Source organism: Hypanus sabinus, chromosome 5, assembly GCF_030144855.1.
Source record: "Hypanus sabinus isolate sHypSab1 chromosome 5, sHypSab1.hap1, whole genome shotgun sequence".
Taxonomy (NCBI): Eukaryota; Metazoa; Chordata; class Chondrichthyes; order Myliobatiformes; family Dasyatidae; genus Hypanus; species Hypanus sabinus.
This window is the reverse complement of record NC_082710.1, coordinates 46,381,471-46,402,822: the sequence shown is the minus strand read 5'-3', so window position 1 is coordinate 46,402,822 and position 21,352 is coordinate 46,381,471. Positions and strand designations below refer to the sequence as shown.

Below are 21,352 nucleotides of genomic sequence, written 5' to 3'. Positions count from 1 at the left end.
GGACTGGTCATTGATCGGCACACCAAGGGTTCGTCCTGAGAGTCCAGCTCGAATTTCGAAACCTAAGATCTCGGGGCTCTGGAGACGGGCGTCACAGCAGGAGACTCGTATGTTGACGGAAAATCTACTGCTGTGGGCCCGAAGACCTGGGACCTTTGTGATCTCCAGGCAGAGCTCAAAAAAAGTGATGAAATGGACTTCTAACATCATAAACCAGCGAGTTGTTTGTTACGTCACCCAGTTTGATGGGAAAATGGAGACACCCCTTTCTCTCTTATTAGGGAGAGAGAGAATCTGCAGTATGTCTAATGCTGGTGAAACACAGACAGTTTAGGGTAACTGCAATTCTGTGTCTTTACTATTGCTTTGCTCACGCTTGAGTGCTCGGTGGCAGAGCTGATGCTCGCTTTTTTTTGCCGGGGGGGGGGGGGGGAGGGGAATTTTTGCTTGCTGCCACTTACGCGCGGGAGGAAGAGGAGCGGGGGAGTACTTTGGGGTTCTTACATTTAACTGTCGTTCATTCTTTGGGGCACTTCTCTGTTTTTGTGGATGTTTGCGAAGAAAAAGCATTTCAAGTATGTATATTGTATACATTTCTCTGACATTAAATTGGACCTTTGAACACAGAAACAAGCCATTTGGCCCAACCAATCTAAGCTGCTGTTTATATTTCATGCAAACTAACTCTTACATCTCCTTATTTAAATGCCTGCATCTTCTTTTACTTTATCCTTCATTGCAAATAAAGGTATGATCATATGGTGACATATTCCACATTCCAATTACTATGGGCAAACAGGTTGCTTTGAATTTTTACTAGATGTATCATTAAACATCTATAATCTATGACCTTTAGTTTCAAATTACTCAATTGTTCTTGGTTTAACAAATTCCATTCAATGATTTAGCAGTTGTCATTTACCCAGATTAACTACCTCTCAATGCCAAATATATTTTTGTCTCTCATCTTTATAACTGACAATAAATACCTCAAAAAAAAACTGAGATTCCTGGAAAAATGTTATTTGGCATTCTCAACTCAGTTATTCATTGGAAGCCTGCAGATTTTCTGACAAAACTTCCCAAAGGTGACATTTGATGTCCTGGTCTAAAACATAACTTTTCCCCTTTAAATACTGCCCAATATTTGACATTATCTTTCTGGTTTTAGAATTGCAGCTTCATCTGATTTTCAGTTTTAATAACATACTGACATTTGTTTTTTTTTGTTTAGTTTGTGTCTTTCCAGATTTCCAAATGATTCCATCGGGGCTCTATGGATTTTGAGATAGTTGAATAGTAGGAACCACAGACTTTGCTGCTCTTGGGTCCAGTGACTTGTGGGGCAAGTGGGGAGGTTATTTAGGATGATCTGCACACCTTCTGTTACATGCTCATTGTGTCTGTGCTCCCATTGCAAAGATCCATTATGTACACCTTCCCAATTGATCTCCCTCCATTTGGAGCAGTCATGGGGTCTGGATCATGTCATCAAAATGTTACACTATTTTTAATCAGTCCAAAGGAATGTTCTTGAAACATTTCTCTTTCCTGGAAAACTCATACTTTGATGGAGCTCAGAGTACAGTGGGTATTTCGATCAGACATTTGTTTTGCATCAACCTGATGAAAAAGTTGATGTTGTACAATTATGTTATTGACTTATCTCTGCTCCAACCGGGTTCAATTTGCAAATATCCAATTCATTCTAGATGATATTATCAAGACTGTACTGCCTTAATTCAGTTTGACCTTAATATACTTATTTTAAATCTATCAATCCCTCCTGAGCACTTTCCTGTTTATGTGTAGTTTGACATTATTAAGACAGTCCCTCTGGAAAGATGATAATTTATTTGCACGCTGATTACATATGAGCTAGGGCAGCTCAAGACTGCCACAGAACTAAAGTCATTGACAAGATGGATAACATGGTTCACTCTCCTCCATTTCCTGTACATCTGCGCTCACCCCATTAGCCTCTGCATCCAACACATTATCCTCTGCAGCTTCCATCACTAAATGCATCTTTACCTCTCCCTTCCTCCACTTTCCGCAGGGATTACTCCCTCTGCGATTCCCTTGTCCATTCATCCCCCCCACTAACCTCCGTCCAGGCACTTCTCCATGCAAATGCCCCAAGTGCTACAGCTTGCCCCTACACCTCCTCCCTCACTTCCATTCTGGGCCCCAAAACAGTCCTTCCAGGTGAGGAGGCAACACTTCACCTGTGGATATGCAGGGGTCATCTATTATATCTGCTGCTCTTGACACAGCCTCCTCTATATTGACGCGTTTATGACGCGTCATAAACTGAGGGACCACTTCGTCAAGCACCTCCACACCATCCACCACAAGTAGGACTTCCCAGTGGCTAAGCATATTCATTCTGATTCCCATTCTCAACCCATCATGTCAGTCCATGGCCTCCTCTTGTGCCAAGTTGAGGCCACCCTCAGGGTGGAGAAGTAATACCTTATATTCTGTCTGGGTACCCTCCAACCTGATAGCATTAGATTTCTCCTTCCGGTGAACAAACTCCACCCCACCCCCCACCAATTCCCTACTCTGACCTTTTACGTCTTCTCACCTGTCTATTACTTACCCTGAGTCCCCTCCTCCTTCCCTTTCTCCTATTGTCCACTCTCTTTTCCTATCAGATTCCTTCTTCTCCAGCCCTTGACCTTTCCCACCCACCTGGCTTCACCTATAACCTTCCAGCCTCTTCCCACCCCCCCACCTTCTTATTCAGGCATCCATTCCTTCCTTTTCAGTCCTGAAAAAGGCTCTTGGCCCAAAACTTTTGACTAATCAGTCTTTTCCATTGATGCTCTCTGACCTGCTGAGCTCCTCCAGCAAGTTGTGTGTGTTGATTTGTACATTCCTTCTACTATTTTCATTGAGTTTCCATGTGCTCTCATAATTAAAGACCCTTTCCATCCAGGACATGCACTCTTCGTGTTACTACCATTGGGGAGGAGATACAGCAGCCTGAAGATCACATTTAAAAACTGCTGCTTCACCTCTGTCATCAGACTTCTAAATGGTCCTTAAATACATGAAGACTAACTTATTTGTCTTGCATTATTCATTTATTCTTGTAATTTTTTGTAACTTATATGTCCTTCACTGTACTGTTGCTGCAAAACAACAAATTTCACAGCATATGTCAGTGAAGATAAACCTGATTCTGACTACAGTAATTCTGTGGTTGACTGTAGCTCCTGTTCTTACTTTATGGCTGAGAGATCACACATTTAAGGTAAAATCCCATGACCACAACCAAAGAAAAATTGCAAAAAATCCTCTGGTCTGACACAGTATTTTTCATGCTTTCGTTCCTACTGGCCTCAGTAAGTATGTTAAATCTGCTCACCTTTCCCAGATGGTATCCGTGTTTTAGCTGACTGATGCAATTTTAATAGTCAGAGCTGTACAACACAGAAATGGCCCTTCAGACCGACCGGTCAATACCAACCAAGTGCATACTCAAGCCAGACATATTTATCTCTGTTTGGCCCATCTAAACCTTTCATATCCATGTAACTGTCTAAATGATTTTTGTCTTGAAAATCTTTCTAATTGTACCCACTTCTACAGCTTCTTCTGGCAGATCATTCCAAATACCCATCATCCTCAGAATGAAAATCTTTCCCCTTGAACCTTAAACCTCTGCCCTACCCTGGGAAAGAGACTGTGACCATTCACCTTATCTACACACCTGATGATTTTATAAACCTCTATAAAGGTCATCCCCCAGCCTCCTACACTCTAAAACATCCCAACCTATCCAGACTCTTCTAATTAACCTAAGCTCTCCAGGAACATCCTTGCAAATCTTTTTGGCACCCTTTCCAGATGAATGACATTCTTCTTATAGCTGGGCAACCAGAACTGCAAACAACTACAATGTGTAATTTTACTTCAAGATTTCCTAAAATTTTGTATTTACAATGGGAGTACATTGACTGGTTAAAAAAAGTTTTTATATTTATCAGCACCTGCTTTTGCTACCAAAAAACAGGCCAAATATGTGTATAAACAACACTCCTGGATGTTGACATTTCTACAAAGCTTCTTTGGACAAAATTCAAACATATCGACCCTCTATTTCGCCACAGTTTTGTGGAAGCTAACTCTTTCGATATACAAAGATCCCAGGTAACTAGAAATGTTGCCTCCTTACTGTAACACAGCTGTGCTGTTTCTCAAAGCCCACATCTAGAGCTTATCTAGAGCATTTGGTTCTCTCAAAGCATGATGTGAAGCTGCAATTTTAGGGCAATATCTGGATTATGCCCCTTAACGCAAGTACAGTCCACAATCTTTCTGCAGGTGTTTCTTTAAAAGGTCACAGGTTTTCTTTTTAATTAGACCTCAGCTCTTAAGAGTTGTTGAGCTGTTTTTTTAAAATCCCTGAAGGGACAGTGGAATTTCCAATCCAAGAATGGTTTAAATTTTTATTTAATCAGCTCTTAGATCTGTTATTCACTCTTGCTTAACCCGTATTTTCTGGTGAAGTCTATCATTCCTACAGATCTATCACTGATACTATATACAATTATAAAGCACTAAAGAAATGTTCATCAAGAACCACTGCTTCAGCCTTACAGAATAGAGTATCTGATACTGTAATTAAAACCAACTTAGATACGTCTTTTAATCTAAGCAGTCCTAATTTGCCATTGTCACAGTTCAATGCAAGATGCAGTGATCAGTTTTATTTAAACTCATGTTGCACAAAATCCTTTTGGTTTCACTGATCGGAACATAACCACGCGCCAGATCGCCTATTATGCAAAACACACAAACACATGTATCAGCATTAATGCCAAATAAAACAGTACCCATTAGTTCTGTAAATCACTAAATATTTTTGGAAGTAGAAAAAAAATTAGGGGAATGTATTTTAAAGGATTACAATATTTCAAACTGCTGTGCAAGATAAACAGTAGTGCCCGAGCTTACAGTATTCGCCTGGTTTTAAATGGCTTGGGACGTCCCGGAGTTGTAAAACATTATTTATTTCTCCCGCGTCGTTCTCACTAAACTTGAGATGAATTGCTCGTACTACATCAAATGCGTACAGAAAAGATAAATGGCGACAAGGGCATTTTAAAAAGCAAATTAACAGAGCATAAAAGCCACGCCAAGAGATACAGCAGGTACTGGGAATCTTCAACACTACACACAAAAATGTTGGAGGAATTGAGCGAGTCAGGCAGAATCGATCGAAGCTTCGGGCCGAGACCCTTTCTCAGAGGCCACCCTGCCGTGTCCCGTGGCTTCAGCGTCGCGCCGAGTTCAGCTTGGACAGGGCCCGTCGCACTTGGCGCCGTCTGCCCGACAACATCTCAGCATATCGATCCAAAACCTTCGCCCCGAACAGACACATGCCCCCAGCGAGCTCGACTCACCTTTGTCTGGCTCACACCCCGCTCAGCCATGACGAGAGGTTCAAACGGTTGTACCGTACTTTCGCTCCGCTGTCATAATTAGCATCGATACCCGCCTCACTACGGCGGCCCGCAGGCCGAAGGACGCGCATTCAAACAACAACACACACGAGGTGCTGGTGGGACACAGCAGGCCAGGCAGCGTCTATAGGGGAAGCGCTGTCGACGTTTCGGGCCCAGACCCTTCGTCGTTAAAATAACCCTCTGCTATGTCTTAATTGAAATATTTTTGAACATGATACCTGCCCAGTGTTAGGAACCAAATTCTGAAAAGGAAAGGAAAGAGAAAGCAGGAAACTACAGGCCAGTTAACTTCATGGCGAACACTTTAGAAATATTAAAATTATTACTGCATGATATTCATTAGGATGTTGTCTTGCAATGGAATTCTTAGTTCTAAGGAGAGATCAGGAGGCTGTTTTGCTTGTATTGTGGAGACTGAAGTCTGTCATAGAGGTTATGCGAAATTATGAGGGCATAGACAGGTTGGAGAATGAGAAACTTTCCTCCATTACAGAGGTATTTATAAGCAACTATAATCATGGACTTAAGAATTAGAGGAGATCTGAGAAAAAAATGTTTTCACTTTGACGGGTGGTTGCAATGCCTGAAAAGCTGAAGAAGGCAGTTACGCTGGCAATATTTAATAAGTATCTGGATGAGCGCTAGAATAGCCAAGGCTTGTACATGGTGGTTGAAGGACATCATGAAGAGTCTGCTTTGCTGCTGTTTGACTCAGACTCTAAAAAACATCTGGAGAAATATAAAGTAATTGGATAAAGCCAACATGGCTTTGACCACTATGAAGAAGTAACATGGGTTATAGATGTACTGTTCTCAGATTTCAATAAAGCATCCAATGTGCTGTTTCAAAATTTATTATGAAAAAATGATGATTTTGGAGCTCACATATTGGCATAGCCAGAGATTGTATATTGGGTGTGACATTAGGCAGTTCACCATAACTTTTAGTGAGAATGATGCAGGAGAAATTAATTGTTTTTACAACACTGGGACATCCCAAGGTCTTTAAAGCCAGGATAATATTGTTCTGAGCACAGTCACTACTGTTTATTATCTTGTACAGCAATCTGAAATATCACAACCCTTTGAAAATGCACTCCCCTCATTGATCTCGTTTGCTGAGTATATAGGCAGAAGAAGAATAAAGTTTACTTTGTACTTTGAAACTAACAATATTCTTACAGGGCTGAGCAACATGGAAGTTAGGTGGTATTTCTTCCATTTGCCACTGACCTAACTGGTAGTTGGTGGCACGCTTCTCTTGTAGGATTTGGGAGATCAGGGAGACTGCCGGTGTCCCTGATGACTATTGTAGGAAATGAACCTAGCTGCATTATTGGATGTATTTAAGATTGTCTGGGATGCTGAGATCTCAGAGGCAAGAGCTTTAGAGAGGTGGTCACACGCAAAGTACAGGCTACAAATAGTTGTATGACCACCAGGAGAGGTAAGGAAGGAGACCTTATAACTCAGGCCCCAGCAACATCCTTGTAATTTTTCTGTACTCTTTCAACCTTATTTACATCTTTACATGAAGTAGGTGACCAAAACTACACACAATACTTCCAATTAGGCCTCATCAACGTCTTATAAATTTCAAAATAACATCCCATCTCCTGTACTCAACACTTTGAGTTATGAAGCCCAGTGTGCCAAAAGCTTTCTTTATGATGCTATCTACCAGTTCCACCACTTTGAATGAATTATGGACCTGTATTCCCAGATCCCTTTGTTCTACTGCACTCCTCTTCCTCTTTCACTGCGTAAAACCTACCCTGGTTGATCCTACTGAAGTGCAATACCTCACACTTATCTACATTAAATTCCATCTGCCATTTTTCCAGCTGATCCAGATCCTGCTGCAAGCTCTGATAAGTCTTCCTCACTGTCCACTACACCCCCAATCTTGATGTCATCCACAAATTTGCTGATTCAGTTAACCACATTATCATCCAGATCGTTGATATAGATGACAAACAACAACAGACCCAGTACCGATCTCTTTGGCACCCCTCTAGTCTCAGGCCTCCAGTTAGAGAGTAACCATCTATTACGACTCTCTGACCCAAGTTACTACTTCATCTTGAATGCTGAGCGACTGAATCTTCTTGACCAACCACTCGTACGGGTGCTTGTCAAACACCTTGCTAAAGACCATGTAGACAACATCCACTGCTTTGCCTTCATCATCTTTCCTGGTGACTTTCTCAAAAATCTCTATAAAATTGGTTAGACACAACCTACCATGCACAAAGTCATGCTGATTATCCCTATTCAGTCCATGTCTATCTAAATACTCATAGACAGACAGACAGACATACTTTATTGATCCCGAGGGAAATTGGGTTTCGTTACAGCTGCACCAACAAAGAATAGTGAAAGAATATAGCAATATAAAACCATAAATAATTAAATAATAATAAGTTAATCATGCCAAGTGGAAATAAGTCCAGGACCAGCCTATTGGCTCAGGGTGTCTGACACTCCGAGGGAGGAATTGTAAAGTTTGATGGCCAAAGGCAGGAATGACTTCCTATGACACTCAGTGTTACATCTCGGTGGAATGAGTCTCTGGCTGAATGTACTCCTGTGCCTAACCAGTACATTATGGAGTGGACGGGAGTCATAGTCCAAGATGGCATGCAAATTGGACAGCATCCTCTTTTCAGACACCACCGTCAGAGAGTCCAGTTCCACCCCCACAACATCACTGGCTTTACAAATGAGTTTGTTGATTCTGTTGGTGTCTGCTACCCTCAGTCTGCTGCCCCAGCACACAACAGCAAACATGATAGCACTGGCCACCACAGCCTCGTAGAACATCCTCAGCATCTTCCGGCAGATGTTAAAGGACCTCAGTCTCCACAGGAAATAGAGACGGCTCTGACCCTTCTTGTAGACAGCCTCAGTCTTCTTTGACCAGTCCAGTTTATTGTCCATTCGTATCCTCAGGTATTTGTAATCCTCCACTATGCCCACACTGACCCCTTGGATGGAAACAGGGGTCACCGGTGCCTTAGCCCTCCTCAGGTCCACCACCAGCTCCTTAGTCTTTTTCACATTAAGCTGCAGATGATTCTGCTTGCACTATGTGACAAAGTTTCCCACCGATGCATCCAAATATGGCAGAGTCATCAGAAAACTTCTGAAGATGGCAAGACTCTGTGTTGTAGTTGAAGTCCGAGGTGTAGATGGTGAAGATGAAGGGAGACAGTCCCCTGTGGAGCACCAGTGCTGCTGACCACTCTGTCTGACACACAGTGTTGCAAGCGCATGTACTGTGGTCTGCCAGTCAGGTGATCAATAATCCATGACACCAGGGAAGCATCCACCTGCATCACTGTCAGCTTCTCACCCAGCAGAGCAGGGCGTCCCGTAGACTGCTTTCCAATAACTTTCTCATTATTGATGTCAGGCTTGCTGACCTATAATTTTCTGATTTACTTTTGGAGCCTTTCTTAAACAGTACAACATTGGCTATCCTCCAATCCTTCAGCTGTTACTGAGGATTATTTAAATATCTTTGCTAGGGCCCCTGCAATTTCTGCACTTGCCTCCTACAGGGTCCGAGAGAACACCTTGTCAAGCCCTGGAGATTTATCCACCCTAATTAGCCTCAAGACAGCAAACACCTACTCCTTTGTAATCTGTATATGATCCATGGTTGATGCCACTTTGCCTCACTTCTATAGACTCTGTGTGTCTGGCTCCTGGGTAAATACAGATGCAAAAAAAAATTAAGATCTCCCTCATCTCTTTCGGCTCCACACATGGATTACTACTCCAATCTCCCAGAGGATCAGTTTTGTCCCTTGCAAACCTTTTGCTCTTATCATATCTGTAGAATCCCTTAGGATTCTCCTTCACCTTGATTGCTAAGGCAATCTCATGCCTTCTTTTAGCCCTCTTGATTTCTTTCTTCCCTTGCATTTCTTATACTCCATAAGCACCCCATTTGTTCCCGTCTGTCTATACCTACTAGACACCCCCTTGTTTTTCTAAACCAGGGCCTCAATATCTCTTGAGAATCAAGTTTCCCTACACATTTTTGCATATTTACTTTGAAACTAATGGCATTATGATGACTAGTTGCAAAGAGTTCCCCTACACAAACTTGTCTCACCTGTCTTGTTTCATTTCCAAATAGCAGATTAAATATTGCACACTCTCTCATTGGGGCTTCTATATACTGATTAAGGAAATTTTCCTGAACACATTTGACGAACTCTAACCTATCTAGTCCTTTTACAATATGGGAGACCCAGTCAAAGTGTGGAAAGTTAAAATCAGCTACGATCTTATGTTCCTTGTAACAGTCTGTGATCTCTCTACAAATTTATCTCTACACGCTCAGGTGAATGCATTGCTGAGAAATTGGTGCAGCAGACAGGGATTCAAGTTCTTGGATCATTGGGATTTCTTCTAGTGACAGATTGCCCCTGAAGTGAATGGGGACCAATATTCTGGAAACAAGATTTGCTAGTGCTATTTGCAAAAGTTTAAACTTGAGAGGTAGTGGGGTTCAACCGTGAGCAAGAGTGGCCAATGAGAAACTGGGGAATGATATTATAGCCAATGAAAGCAAGTTTAATCATCAGACAGACAGGAGCACAAGCAAGAGAGAGACCATAGGTTGAAATTACATTTATTTCAACACAAGAAGATTGACAAGTAAGGCAAATGAACGTAGGGCAAGGATTGGGTCTGGGGAATGGGAAATCATAGCCATAACAGGAATATGGCTGAAGGAAGGACAGGACTGGCAGCTCAGTGTTCCAGGATACAGGTGCTACAGACATGACCAGTTAAGAGGGGGAGTTGCCTTCCTGATGAAAGGGGACATAACAATGGTCATTAGAGAGGATATTCTTGGTGGGGGATTATCCAGTGAAGCTTTATGAGCAGACCTTAAAAACTCGGATGGGATATTATAGGCTCAATTCAACATGAATTGAAAGAGCAGATAAATAGAGACTGTAGCTAGTTATAAACATAATAGTGTAATATTAGAGGGAAATTTGAATATTTATAGGGTCAAGCATAGTTAGTGTAAAAAGCTCAGACAGAGTGGAATTTGTAATGTGTCCAAGAAAGTTTCCTTTATCAATATATGGAGGAACCTACTGGAGGGAATGCAACATTGCAGATGCTAACTGCAGAGACCATTCTCAGACACTTTAGTGAACAACTCGATGATGACTGATGCTAAGGTGACTTTGCTTCTGAACGAGTGAATAGATTCCCATTTATCATATACATCAGCTCCAAGCAAGCTGTATTGTGAGAAAGATCAACAAAGGTGCTGAGGCAATGAAGTAACCATTCTCAAATTGTTAATTATTATCTGTTTTTTGGAAATGTTTTATCCTTAAGTTCTATATCTTCAAATATTTCATCATTGTTTATGAAATACATGTGGTTTTTAAAACTATTACCTTTCATTGTTTTGACATTTTTTTTACCAAACTAAGAATATTTTAAAATAGTGCTCTTCTTTCCAATTTGAAATTCAATATCTTTACCTATTTGTAGTTTGTAAAAGGTGTATCAAATAATTATAATAATGGAGTCATACAGCATGGAAAGAGGCTCTTCAACCCACTGTTGTCCATATTAGCCTTCAAGGACCCATTATGTTGATCCTTCAACACACACAAAATACTGGAGAAATTCAGGTCAGGCAGCATTATGAATAAAGTCAATATTTTGGGCCAAGCCCCTTCATCAGGATTAGAATGGAAGGGGGAACAAACCAGAATAAGGTAGGCATGGGGCGGGGTAAGTAAAAAGCTGTAAGGCAATAGAAAAGGTAAAGAACTGGAGAAGGAACCTTATAGAAGAGAGTGGACCACATGAGAAAGAGGAGGGCCACCAGGGGGAGGTGACAGGCAGGTGAAGGGAAGAAGTAAGGGAGTGGGCAGAGTGGTAAATTGAAGAGGGGAGAATTACCTTAAGTTGAAGAAATTGATGTTTATGCCATCAGGTTGGAGACTACCCAGAATATTGGCTCTTCTCCCATTCTCCATTCTGACTCCCTTCTCACCTATTCTCTTCACCTGCCCATTGCCTCCCTCTGGTGTCCCTCCACCTTCTCTTTCTCCCATGGTTGCCTTTCCTCTATCAGATTCCTTCTTCAGCTTTTTTACTTTTTCCACTATCAATTCCCAGCTTCTCATTTCATCTCTCCCCCCCAGGCTTCACCTATCAATTTTTAGGTCCCGATGAAGGATCTTGGCCCGGCTCGACTGTTGGTTCATTTTCATAGATGCCACCTGACCTGTGGAGTTCCTCCAGTATTTTGTGTTACTCCAGATTTCCAGCATGTTTATGGAAATAACCGTGGTTTACAGCTCCCCTAAGTAGAATATATTTTCTATGGAGTTAGTGAACCAATACTCACCAAGCTAATTTTTTGGTATGGTAGAATGTCAAGGCAAGAATGGATTGTCTAGGTCTGATTAACTAACATTTAGAACAACCACAGTGGATCTCTGAAACAAAAATTAAGTGCTGACAGTGTTAGACAAACCAGATAGAGAGGGAGTTTCCCCTTGGTTGGGAGAATATGATATCAAGAGCATGAGGAGTCACAGTATCAGCATATAGAGAAAGATATTTCAGACAAGGAGAAATTTCTTCACGCAGTGGTGCATTTGTGGAATTCTCTATCAAAGAATGCAGTGGATACAAAATTGATGAATATATTTAAGAATGAGGCACATTTCTATATCTAGATTTCCAGGGAACATGGCTATGTGGTACTGAGTGAAACATTGCAATGATCACATGACACAGCAGGCTCAAAAGATTAAATGGCATATACCTACTCCAATCTTCCTGTTGTTTTCAAACAAATATTTTTAAAAAAATGAAAATACTCCCATTATACTACTCAGTTTAAAAAAAATCATAGTACACCTAAAAGAGAAAGTTTGCATTGGGATAGTGAGAGTCAGAAGGTAGCTTACAAAATGGTTAGCAGACACACTGGACCACTGCCTTGCCCTGAATCATAAATAGAAAGATCTAGGCAAATAGAACATTTTTAATTGTACTTTACAGGTAGCTGAAAAACCTGAGTAGTCAAGGGACAATTAGTCCCAAGCCCCTGTTCTCATAGCAATAGTACCTTTCATTTAGATATCCCTGGATAACAATGGTGGACATTTTACCCATGGTGTTACCAATGAATATCCTGTTCTCCAAATCTCAAATGGAGTCTTTTGTACAACACTGAATGGACAGAAATGTTACTATTTATTTGGATGCAAGATTTAGAATTACAGCTCTTTTATTGCTTGTGTGCACTCTAGCACTGTAAAAGCAGAGTTATAAAATCAGAATAGAGCTATATAAAAGTTTAATAGAAGGCATCCTCAAAATTGATGTTAGCTCTCCAAATCTTAGGATTACCAATTTTGTAACCGTTTACTGCTGTCAAAATTAAGATCAAGCCCCAGTACACAGGTGGTTTTAAAATGTAGATCATTGATAGCAATCTTTTGAAATAGACATGTCCTAAATAACCAAAAAAAAATTAAGCTGGGAGGTGATAGATGGAAGGAGGAGGAGGGGCATCAAAGGGAGGAAGATGGGCTGGTGAGTAGGGTTGAGAAGGATACCAGAATGGGGAATGGAAAAAAGGGAAAGCTTACCAGAAGTTAGAGAAATCAATGTTCATGCCATCAGATTGGAGGTTACCCAGATGGAAAAGGAGGTGTTACTCCTCCAACCTCAGTGAGGCTTTATTATGGCAGTAGAGCAGGTCATGGACAAGAAATTGATATTTAAGAGACTACCAGACAGGAATATGGAAGAATTTAAGGTGGGGGAGGGGATATGAGAGGCAGGGTTTAAGGATCAGCACAACATTGTGGGCCAAAGGGCCTGTACTGTACTATTTTATGTTCTAATTTAAATGGGTGGCCACTGGTCTTTTGCAGAGTGAAGGTGCATTTCAAAGCATCCCTCAATCTATATTGGGTCTCAATGTATAGGAAGCTGCACAGGAGCACCAGATAATAGATGATCCTTGTAAGCATGCAAATGAAGTGTTACCTCACCTGGAAGGACTGTTTGAGGCTCTGATTGGTAGTGAGGGAGATGGTGTAGAGTGGGTGTAACATTTGTTACACTTGCAGTTTGTGTACCAGGTGGGAGATCTGTATGAAAGGATGAGTGGACAAGGAAGTCATGACATGAATTCTGCCAAGTAATTTGAGAACATTGTCTAGTTTAGATTATACCAGCAAAATCACATGAACTGAGACCATAACTATTTGGAAAAGTGTTCAAAGCCCTGTAATCTACAACCAACTGGAAGGAAATTATAGACATAGTAATATTTATTTAGCAAATAACATCCAGTCCATTGAAAGTTGTTACATTTACAAAAAATGAACACCAAACCAGACTTGGGAGTCAAATTCAAAATCTGGGTCTATTGCATGTACTTACTTAATACCCCCCCCCCACCCCCCGAAAAAAACTTAAACCAAATACACAATTTTTAATTTTTTTTTTATTCACAACTGCATCAATCAAGAAAACAAGACAAAATGGAGTTTACAGGAAAAAGTTAACAGAAACTATAATTTTTTTTAATTTTTTTTTAAAGAGTGGAACCAACATCATTTTGACTCCTTGTACTTTTGTTTTTAAATATGTCTCACAGCAGTCTAAACCCGCTGCACCACAATGAGCTCTATTGCTGTTTAGAATACAGCTCATACACAGGTTTGAATGAATTTGTACAATTTTAATGTATTCATTGAATACTACAATATTTACATGAAGTCCCAGAAATTTCCAGAAAATGAAGATTTATTTTTCCTGGTCCTTAGGAAGAGGTCTTCGGAACAGTAGAATATGGGGCTCTGGAAATAAAAAGCAGTGTTAATTTACAAGTATTGTTGCCCGATTCCTAGTCCTTCAGTATAAACATTAAATAATCAGGTCTTAAAAAACAGGACTTAACCAAGGGAAAAAGTTACTTCTGTACAGAATATTCTGTACTCAATATAAAATTATTTCCTCAATGGTACATTTGTTTCATTCTGACCCAACATATTACTTTCAGTCCACTTAAAAAGTACAGTTTAAAAGTGAGGGGAGAAAATCTGATACATTGCAGAACAGCACTATTAACATTTAATTTGACATGGAGAACAATTTGAGCACCTTTTTAACATTATAAATGAAACATCCCTTGGACAGGCAATCACTCTTTTCAAATCATGAAAAGCCTCCATCCAACACCCCATTTCCACTACCACCATACAAACACCTTCAAGTGAAATCATGCAAACTGATACAAGACTAAATTTTAAAAATCAGCTTATCTGGGATGAACCTTGCCCCTTCAGTTGCACATTTATAGGAAAATAGCCTGAAGAATTCATCTGTGCAATTTATTTTGCACATGGGGCTTGTATTTTAAAATAACATTTAATACCCAAAAACATGGCAAATATTTAGAGTTGAGCTAATACCTCCAAACCAACTGTGGGCAACATGGTTCTTTCTCCATTTCTGAAGTCATGTTTTTCCTCCCCATTGTCATGCCCACATACTACTGACCTTTCTTGTACATCCAAACATTCAGCAACATGTGCCAGTTTCCACAGCAGAAAAGTGAGGAAGTTGTTTAGTTTGTTTTTGACTTCTATTAAGTGTCATTACGTCTCGCAAGAGATTTTACAATATACTTCACTCTGCTAGTCTTACAAACTTCAAAAATAAATCACAAGACAAGAAATTGAATAATGGACTGGGAAGCAGACAAGTTATTTCAATAGCAGACATTTAATTGCATGAACTTTGAGAAGTCTATACAAGTTCTTATTGATTAAAAGAGAATACCTGGTTCATGCATCATGTAATGGACCCAGCCCAGAGACTGCTGCACACCTAGTTTCCGCCATTCATCCTCAGACATAAGATGAGTCTTTGGTACTTGCTTTGCAAGCTCCTTGGGCAACATAACATGCCTGTTTTTGAATCAAAAAAGAAGTTCTGGTTATATAATCAATAATTCTGTAACACTGTCATATAGACTTGCTAACAAAAATACATTTACCTTAAACATCAGTGAACTAAAAAATGATTGACAACCAAGGACTTCTGTTTTAACAATTTCACAGAATGGAATGTATTAAAATCCACTATTTAAGGAAGGGTGGCCAGGGTGAGATATCTGAACTTTCAGGACTTTGATCTGAAATGGGTCTTATCTAACTTGGGTTAATAATCCCTTGTGGCAAACATGGGACTTTAAAGTGGTCATAACCAGTAGTGGGTTAAGCTTCCACTACCTATTAAATGCTCCCAATGGTATGTCTCTCAAATAGCATCTGAAAACCAAATCCAGCTCCTGGCCTTCATGTATGGCTTAGCTACCAAACCCAACAAAACAGTTTCTACTGAAGAAGGGGCAAACACAGGTTACTGGTGCCTTGAAAACAGTTGATTTGGGCAGGTTAAGTTCGTCAACTGTGGCTGGCAGCTTATTTAGAAGGAAAACTCTGGACGCAAACATCCACTGCCTTGTGGTTATACCCACTCATGAGGAAGGCTTCAAGAGTAAACCCTGTAAAGAAATCAGTTGCTGTAGTCTAAGGTAGTCCAACATTGGAGTTCAAGACTGGCTGGCAAGCCTACAATCACCACTGGTGCCAAATAGTCTCAGTCCTTGCCATTCCATAGAACATAACAGCACAGAAACAGGGCTTTTGGCCCTTCTTGGTTGTGCCAAACCATTTCTGTCTGGTCCCACTGACCTGCACCTGGACCATATCCCTCCATAAACCTGTCCAAGTTTTTTTCAAATGTTAAAAGTGAGCCTGTATTTACCACTTCATCTGGCAGCTCATTCCACACTCCCACCATTGTGTGAAGAAGCTCCCCCAAGTTCCCTTCAAACTTCCCCCCCCTTTCACCATTAACCCATGCCTCCTGGTTTTTTCTCCCCTAATCTCAGTGGAGAAAGCCTGTTTGCATTCACTCCATCTATACCCATCAACTTTATATACCTTATCAAATCTCCCCTCATTCTTCTACACTCCAGGGAATAAAGTCCTAACCTATTCAACCTTTCTCTGTACTCAGTTTCTCAAGTCCCAGCAACATCCTTGTAAACCTTCTCTGCACTCTTTCAACCTTATTAATACCCGTCCTGTAATGCAGTGACTAAAATTGCACACAATACTCCAAATTCGACCTCACCAATGCCTTATACAACCTCACCATAACATTCTAACTCTTATACTCAATACTTTGAATTATAAAGGCCAATGTTCCAAAAGCCCTCTTTACTACCCTATCTACCTGTGATGCCACTTTTAGGGAATTATGTATTTGTATTCCCAGATCCTGTTCTGCTGCACTCCTCAGTGCCCTATCATTTACCATTGTATGTTCTACCTTGGTTTATTCTTCCAAAGTGCAATCCAAAATTCCTTTGGATTCATCAGATGCAAGGAGAGGGGGAGCCTGCTCTCCATATTATAATGCCCTGGTTTGCGTATATAAATATAAAAATAAAAAATATATTTTTATTTATAAAAATATAAAATATAATACAAATATAAAAAAAAATTGGTTGTGGAGTGTTCATGAATACAGGGAATATGAATAGGTCATCTTCAAGTTGGGAAGTTGTGACTGGTGAATGCCACAAGGGTAAGATCTGAGCTGTCTGCTCTTTACAAAGATGATCAATGATAGGAATGACAGGACTTTGCTGTTGATAATGGACAAGGACATGGCAGATTCAATACAATGGAAAAATGGGAAGTCAGCTCATTAGATTATTCTCCCCCATTGAATGGGAGAGATTGAAGTCTTGCACATTAATAGACCTTGGTGTCCTTGTGTAATAAAAATCAACAAGTTATGCCCCAGCATTAAATTCAACCCTGATAAGACTGCACCTACAAAGGTCTGGTCTCCTCACAGGAGATATTAATAATAGGACACAAATGTAAAAATTAGGTGTAGGGGGAAAAAACCATGATCATTCCTCCGCTTCCATAGATGCCGATTAATCCAATGAGACCTTCATGGAACCACCTTAAATTTACCAATACCATACTTATTAGTATGAATACCAATATACACATGTAGCATCCTCTATAACTGAAGCAGAACACCTCCAATTATCCTTCCCGAAAAACTTAATATTCTGTTAGTTTGCCCAATTACTTACACCCTAAATTACATTCCAGAACTCAGTAACCCATCTCCCTCTCTTCAATCTTGAGCTGAACTCTTAGCACTTGGGCCAAAATCAAACAACAGAAAACTTGGGAAGTATCTAGCAGATCAAGCAGCATCTAAAGAGAGCAGATATTTTAGGCAAAAACAGTAGCACAACTTTTAGAGATCCATATGACCAATTGAACTGAATTTTTTCCAGAGCTGGCTTAGTGAGTAGTGGCATTAGCATGACTGATGTAGTCTGTGAACTTCATTGTTGCCTTTGACAAGTTCCCTTATTGGAAAATGGAACATAAAGGCAAGAGCCCAATTGGACCCAGGAAAATTTGGCAAATTGATTTTTAAAAATTACCTTTGTGTTGGAAAGCTGAGCTCTTTAGCTTAAGGTGATAAAGATGCTTACAAGGAGGGAAATGAACTACATGGCATTCCAAGGTTCTTCTGTTCATTGCCCAATAAAGGCTGCAGTAGTACCTCCAGTGGATAATGCAACATATCAGATGGTTTTATTGGTTCAGAAACAAACACAAGGAGATTAAAGGCACAACTGTATGATACCAGCTGGAATAATGTGCAATTCCAGTCATCACACTGTATGATGTGAATACATGAGACAGCACACAAATGCTGCCCCCAGGGGTGTTTCAATTATAATGAGAAAAAATTCAGATGTGTATTTTCTTTAGATCATAGATGGGGATGGATGCCTTGACTGAGGCACACAATGAGGGGGATAGATAGCGCAGATGTTTTTTTAAATTAGCAAAGGTGACTATAACCAGAAGGTATAGGTAAAGTAAGAAACAAGAGACTTGAATATTTAGTTGAAATTCAGAATGCACCATCTAAAGCTGCAGAAGGCACCTCATTCCAAGACACCAAATGTCACCATATAGAAGGCAATGGGTCAAACTTAGGTGGTATAGATGGGTGTTATTGACGGCTGACACAGACAGCCTGTTTCTGCCCTTTTGAACCAATTGATCTAATTAGTATCATTAAGCCCCCATTAGCAAAATCTCATCTCAGAGGATTTGTCCTGAGACCAGCACACAGTGTCATCACAAAGGAGGTACAACAATGCCTCTACTTTCTTATAAGTTCACATAGATTTGTTATGTCTCCAAAAACTTTGACCAACTTCCATACACAGTTGAGTGTCCAAATTGGTTGCATCATGATCTGTGGTATAGAAACACCAATTCCAGGAATAGAAAAAGCTACAGAAACTGGAGGATACAGCCCAGTGCATTACAGGCATAGCCCTCCCCACCATTGAGTACATTTACATGGCACGCCACTACAAAAAGTGCAGCACCCAAAGATTCCCCCCATGTTTGCCAACAGGTAGGAGGAGCAGTTGCCTTGGTTCCCACACTACAAGGTTGAGGTTATTGTCCTACAATAGAAAAATGGAGGAGTATGTAGGAGGGAAGTGTTAGCTTGATCTTAAGAGTAGATTAAAAGGTCAGCACAACATTGTAGGCTGAAGGCCCAGTACAGGGCCCTATCAGTTTCCTGAACCAGCATGCACAACTTCATTCACCACTACACTCTACGATCCCTTTGACAATACTGAGAATAAGAATTCAAATCTGCAGTTTGTCTTCTGCACACTGGAGTTTGTACATTCTTCATGATCATGTTGGTTTTCTCCCACTGTCCAAAGACCTACCTGCCAGCTGGTAGGTTAATTAGTCATTGTAAATTGTCCCATGATTGGACTAGGATTAAGTCTGGGGATTGTTAGGCAGCATGGCTTGAAAGGCCTATTCCACACTGTACCTCAATAAAACATTTTTATAAGTTTACTTTGAATTTTGAACCCCACAGTTCTTCTGTACTTCAGAAGCACAATATACTGATGTGATTAAGTAACATGTTCAGCACTACCCAGCAGACTTTTATTACGGTACAAACTACAACTTAACTTCTGATGAAAGGGGGAAAACTGCAGATGGAAATACCCCAACATGTTCACTGGCTTTCGCGGAGACAGATTTAATGTTTCATGTCAAAAGCCCATCGTCAGAACATGCCATTCATTGATTATTATTCAGAAGATATTTTTGCAATTTAGTTGATGCCCAAAATTGTGCACTTTATCAACTAGAAATAAACAGGCCAAGTATAGTAGGTACCGAAATGGGGAAGGGGGAACATAGTTGTGCAGCGCCTATGGAGATAGCAATTCATGGGTCAGTTCGAGGTCCATCCAGAACCTACTTCAAGAATGAAAAAAAAGCAGAAATCTCAGATTCCGACTCAATGCATTAAGTATTAAGAATCAGCAGCCCTCAACCAGTGGCCATTGAGCACCTTTCCTCAATGCCGGTCTTTCGCCACCGCACCGCTAACGGCTGGGCTGTTTACAGGTCAGCAAATAGGCCAGTAAAGCAGGATGGAAGGCAGCCATTGGCAGAAGCCAAGCGCAGCTTTGGGCCTCTCTGAGGAGCGGTGGTAAGCACAGTGACCGGAGCGCAGCAGGCGGCAAGATGGCGTCGGTCCGTTAACCGCGCCCTCTCCGTGCCTGACGTCACACACCAGCGGCAAACGGCTCGCGCTCACCCAGCCATGGAGTCGAGCCGTAACGCTCTTCACCAGCCCCAAAACCCGGGTCACCTTCCCCGATCATTGGAGAGAAACATGTATATAAACGTCAGCTCCCGGCGTCGGAACAACCAGTGTTTACCTTCCGCCCATTCACTGCAGAGTCGAGGCGCTTAGAAACCATTGCGCATCACTTGAGGTGACATAACTACTTACCTGTACTCATACTGGTCGTCATAATACTTGTCCGAGTAGTAAATTTGTTTGTTCGACATGTCTGCCTGCTCGACGTGGGCTAAGCAACTCTAAAGCAGTGACAACACGGCTCCAAATAACCGTTCCGACTGGAGAGCTCCACGAGGCGATTTGAATCGGACCGGCACTCGCCCATTGGACTATTCGGAAATCATGTGACTGCGGGCGGGCGGGCGCGCGGCTGGGTTCCAACCTCGGCCCTGGGAACGATCGCGCAGCGCGAGCTCGGCGCTAAATGAGCGCGCGTGCAGCCTCCCATTTTAACCACGTGCTCGAGCCCAATCAAAGGCAAGCAAAATATAAACCAGACCCTTTTAATTCCCAGTATTACATTTTTTTTCAGATCGTGTTGCATTTTCTTTCCTCACTAAAGCTACATAGAATATTAATTTTCAACATTTACTTAGATATGAAACTCAGGTTTTGCCTTATTGCACCTAACTAGCACGTACATGGTCATTACTCAAAGTATTCACAGATCATCTTGGAAAAAAAGTAATAGGATGGAATAGAGTCGACATAGACTTCAGGAATCATGTCTGATGAATCTTCCGGAGTCGAAATATGACTAATGGAATAGATGTGAGTTACTGGATTTTTGGAAAGCTTTCAATCAGGTTCTACACAGGAGGTAACTAGTGAGGTTAGAGCCTATGTAATTGGAGTACTGTACTGATCAAAAATAGAAAACGCTGCAAACATTCAGCAAGTCAGCATCTATCTTGACAAAAGGTTTCAGACGTAAGGTATTAATTCTACCACTATCGTTAGGCATAGTGGTTCAACTATTGAACGCTTCCAGTATTTTCTGTTTTTGTTATTGACATGAATTGAGAACTGGCTACTAAATA

The 21,352-nt window shown here is 40.9% G+C and overlaps 2 protein-coding genes across 2 annotated transcripts in view; both read right to left on the bottom strand.

Moving 5' to 3' along the window:
• LOC132394128 (selenocysteine insertion sequence-binding protein 2-like) overlaps positions 1-5,654 on the bottom strand; it is an 84,973-nt gene extending 79,319 nt beyond the window's left edge. The window contains exon 1 of the mRNA XM_059969896.1: positions 5,418-5,654. Coding sequence (XP_059825879.1) covers positions 5,418-5,447 — 30 coding nt within the window. The 5' untranslated portion in view covers positions 5,448-5,654. The remainder of the gene's footprint in view (positions 1-5,417) is intronic.
• Positions 5,655-13,990: 8,336 nt separating this feature from the next.
• On the bottom strand, positions 13,991-20,636 carry LOC132393683 (cyclin-dependent kinases regulatory subunit 2). Its single transcript, XM_059969089.1, has 3 exons — positions 20,463-20,636; positions 15,342-15,469; positions 13,991-14,356 (listed from the first exon to the last, which is right to left on the bottom strand). Exons 1-3 carry the CDS (start codon positions 20,519-20,521, stop codon positions 14,304-14,306), a joined length of 240 nt encoding a protein of 79 aa, XP_059825072.1. The 5' UTR covers positions 20,522-20,636; the 3' UTR covers positions 13,991-14,303.
• Between the last annotated feature and the right edge of the window lie 716 nt (positions 20,637-21,352).

Excerpts from the sequence above, each read along its gene's own strand:
- LOC132393683 (XM_059969089.1), bottom strand. The coding sequence starts at position 20,521 with ATGTCGAACAAACAAATTTACTACTCGGACAAGTATTATGACGACCAG. Across the intron at positions 15,470-20,462 it reads GACGACCAGTATGAGTACAG|GCATGTTATGTTGCCCAAGG; the intron begins GTAAGTAGTTAT and ends ATTCAAAAACAG. Across the intron at positions 14,357-15,341 it reads TTACATGATGCATGAACCAG|AGCCCCATATTCTACTGTTC; the intron begins GTATTCTCTTTT and ends TTTTATTTCCAG.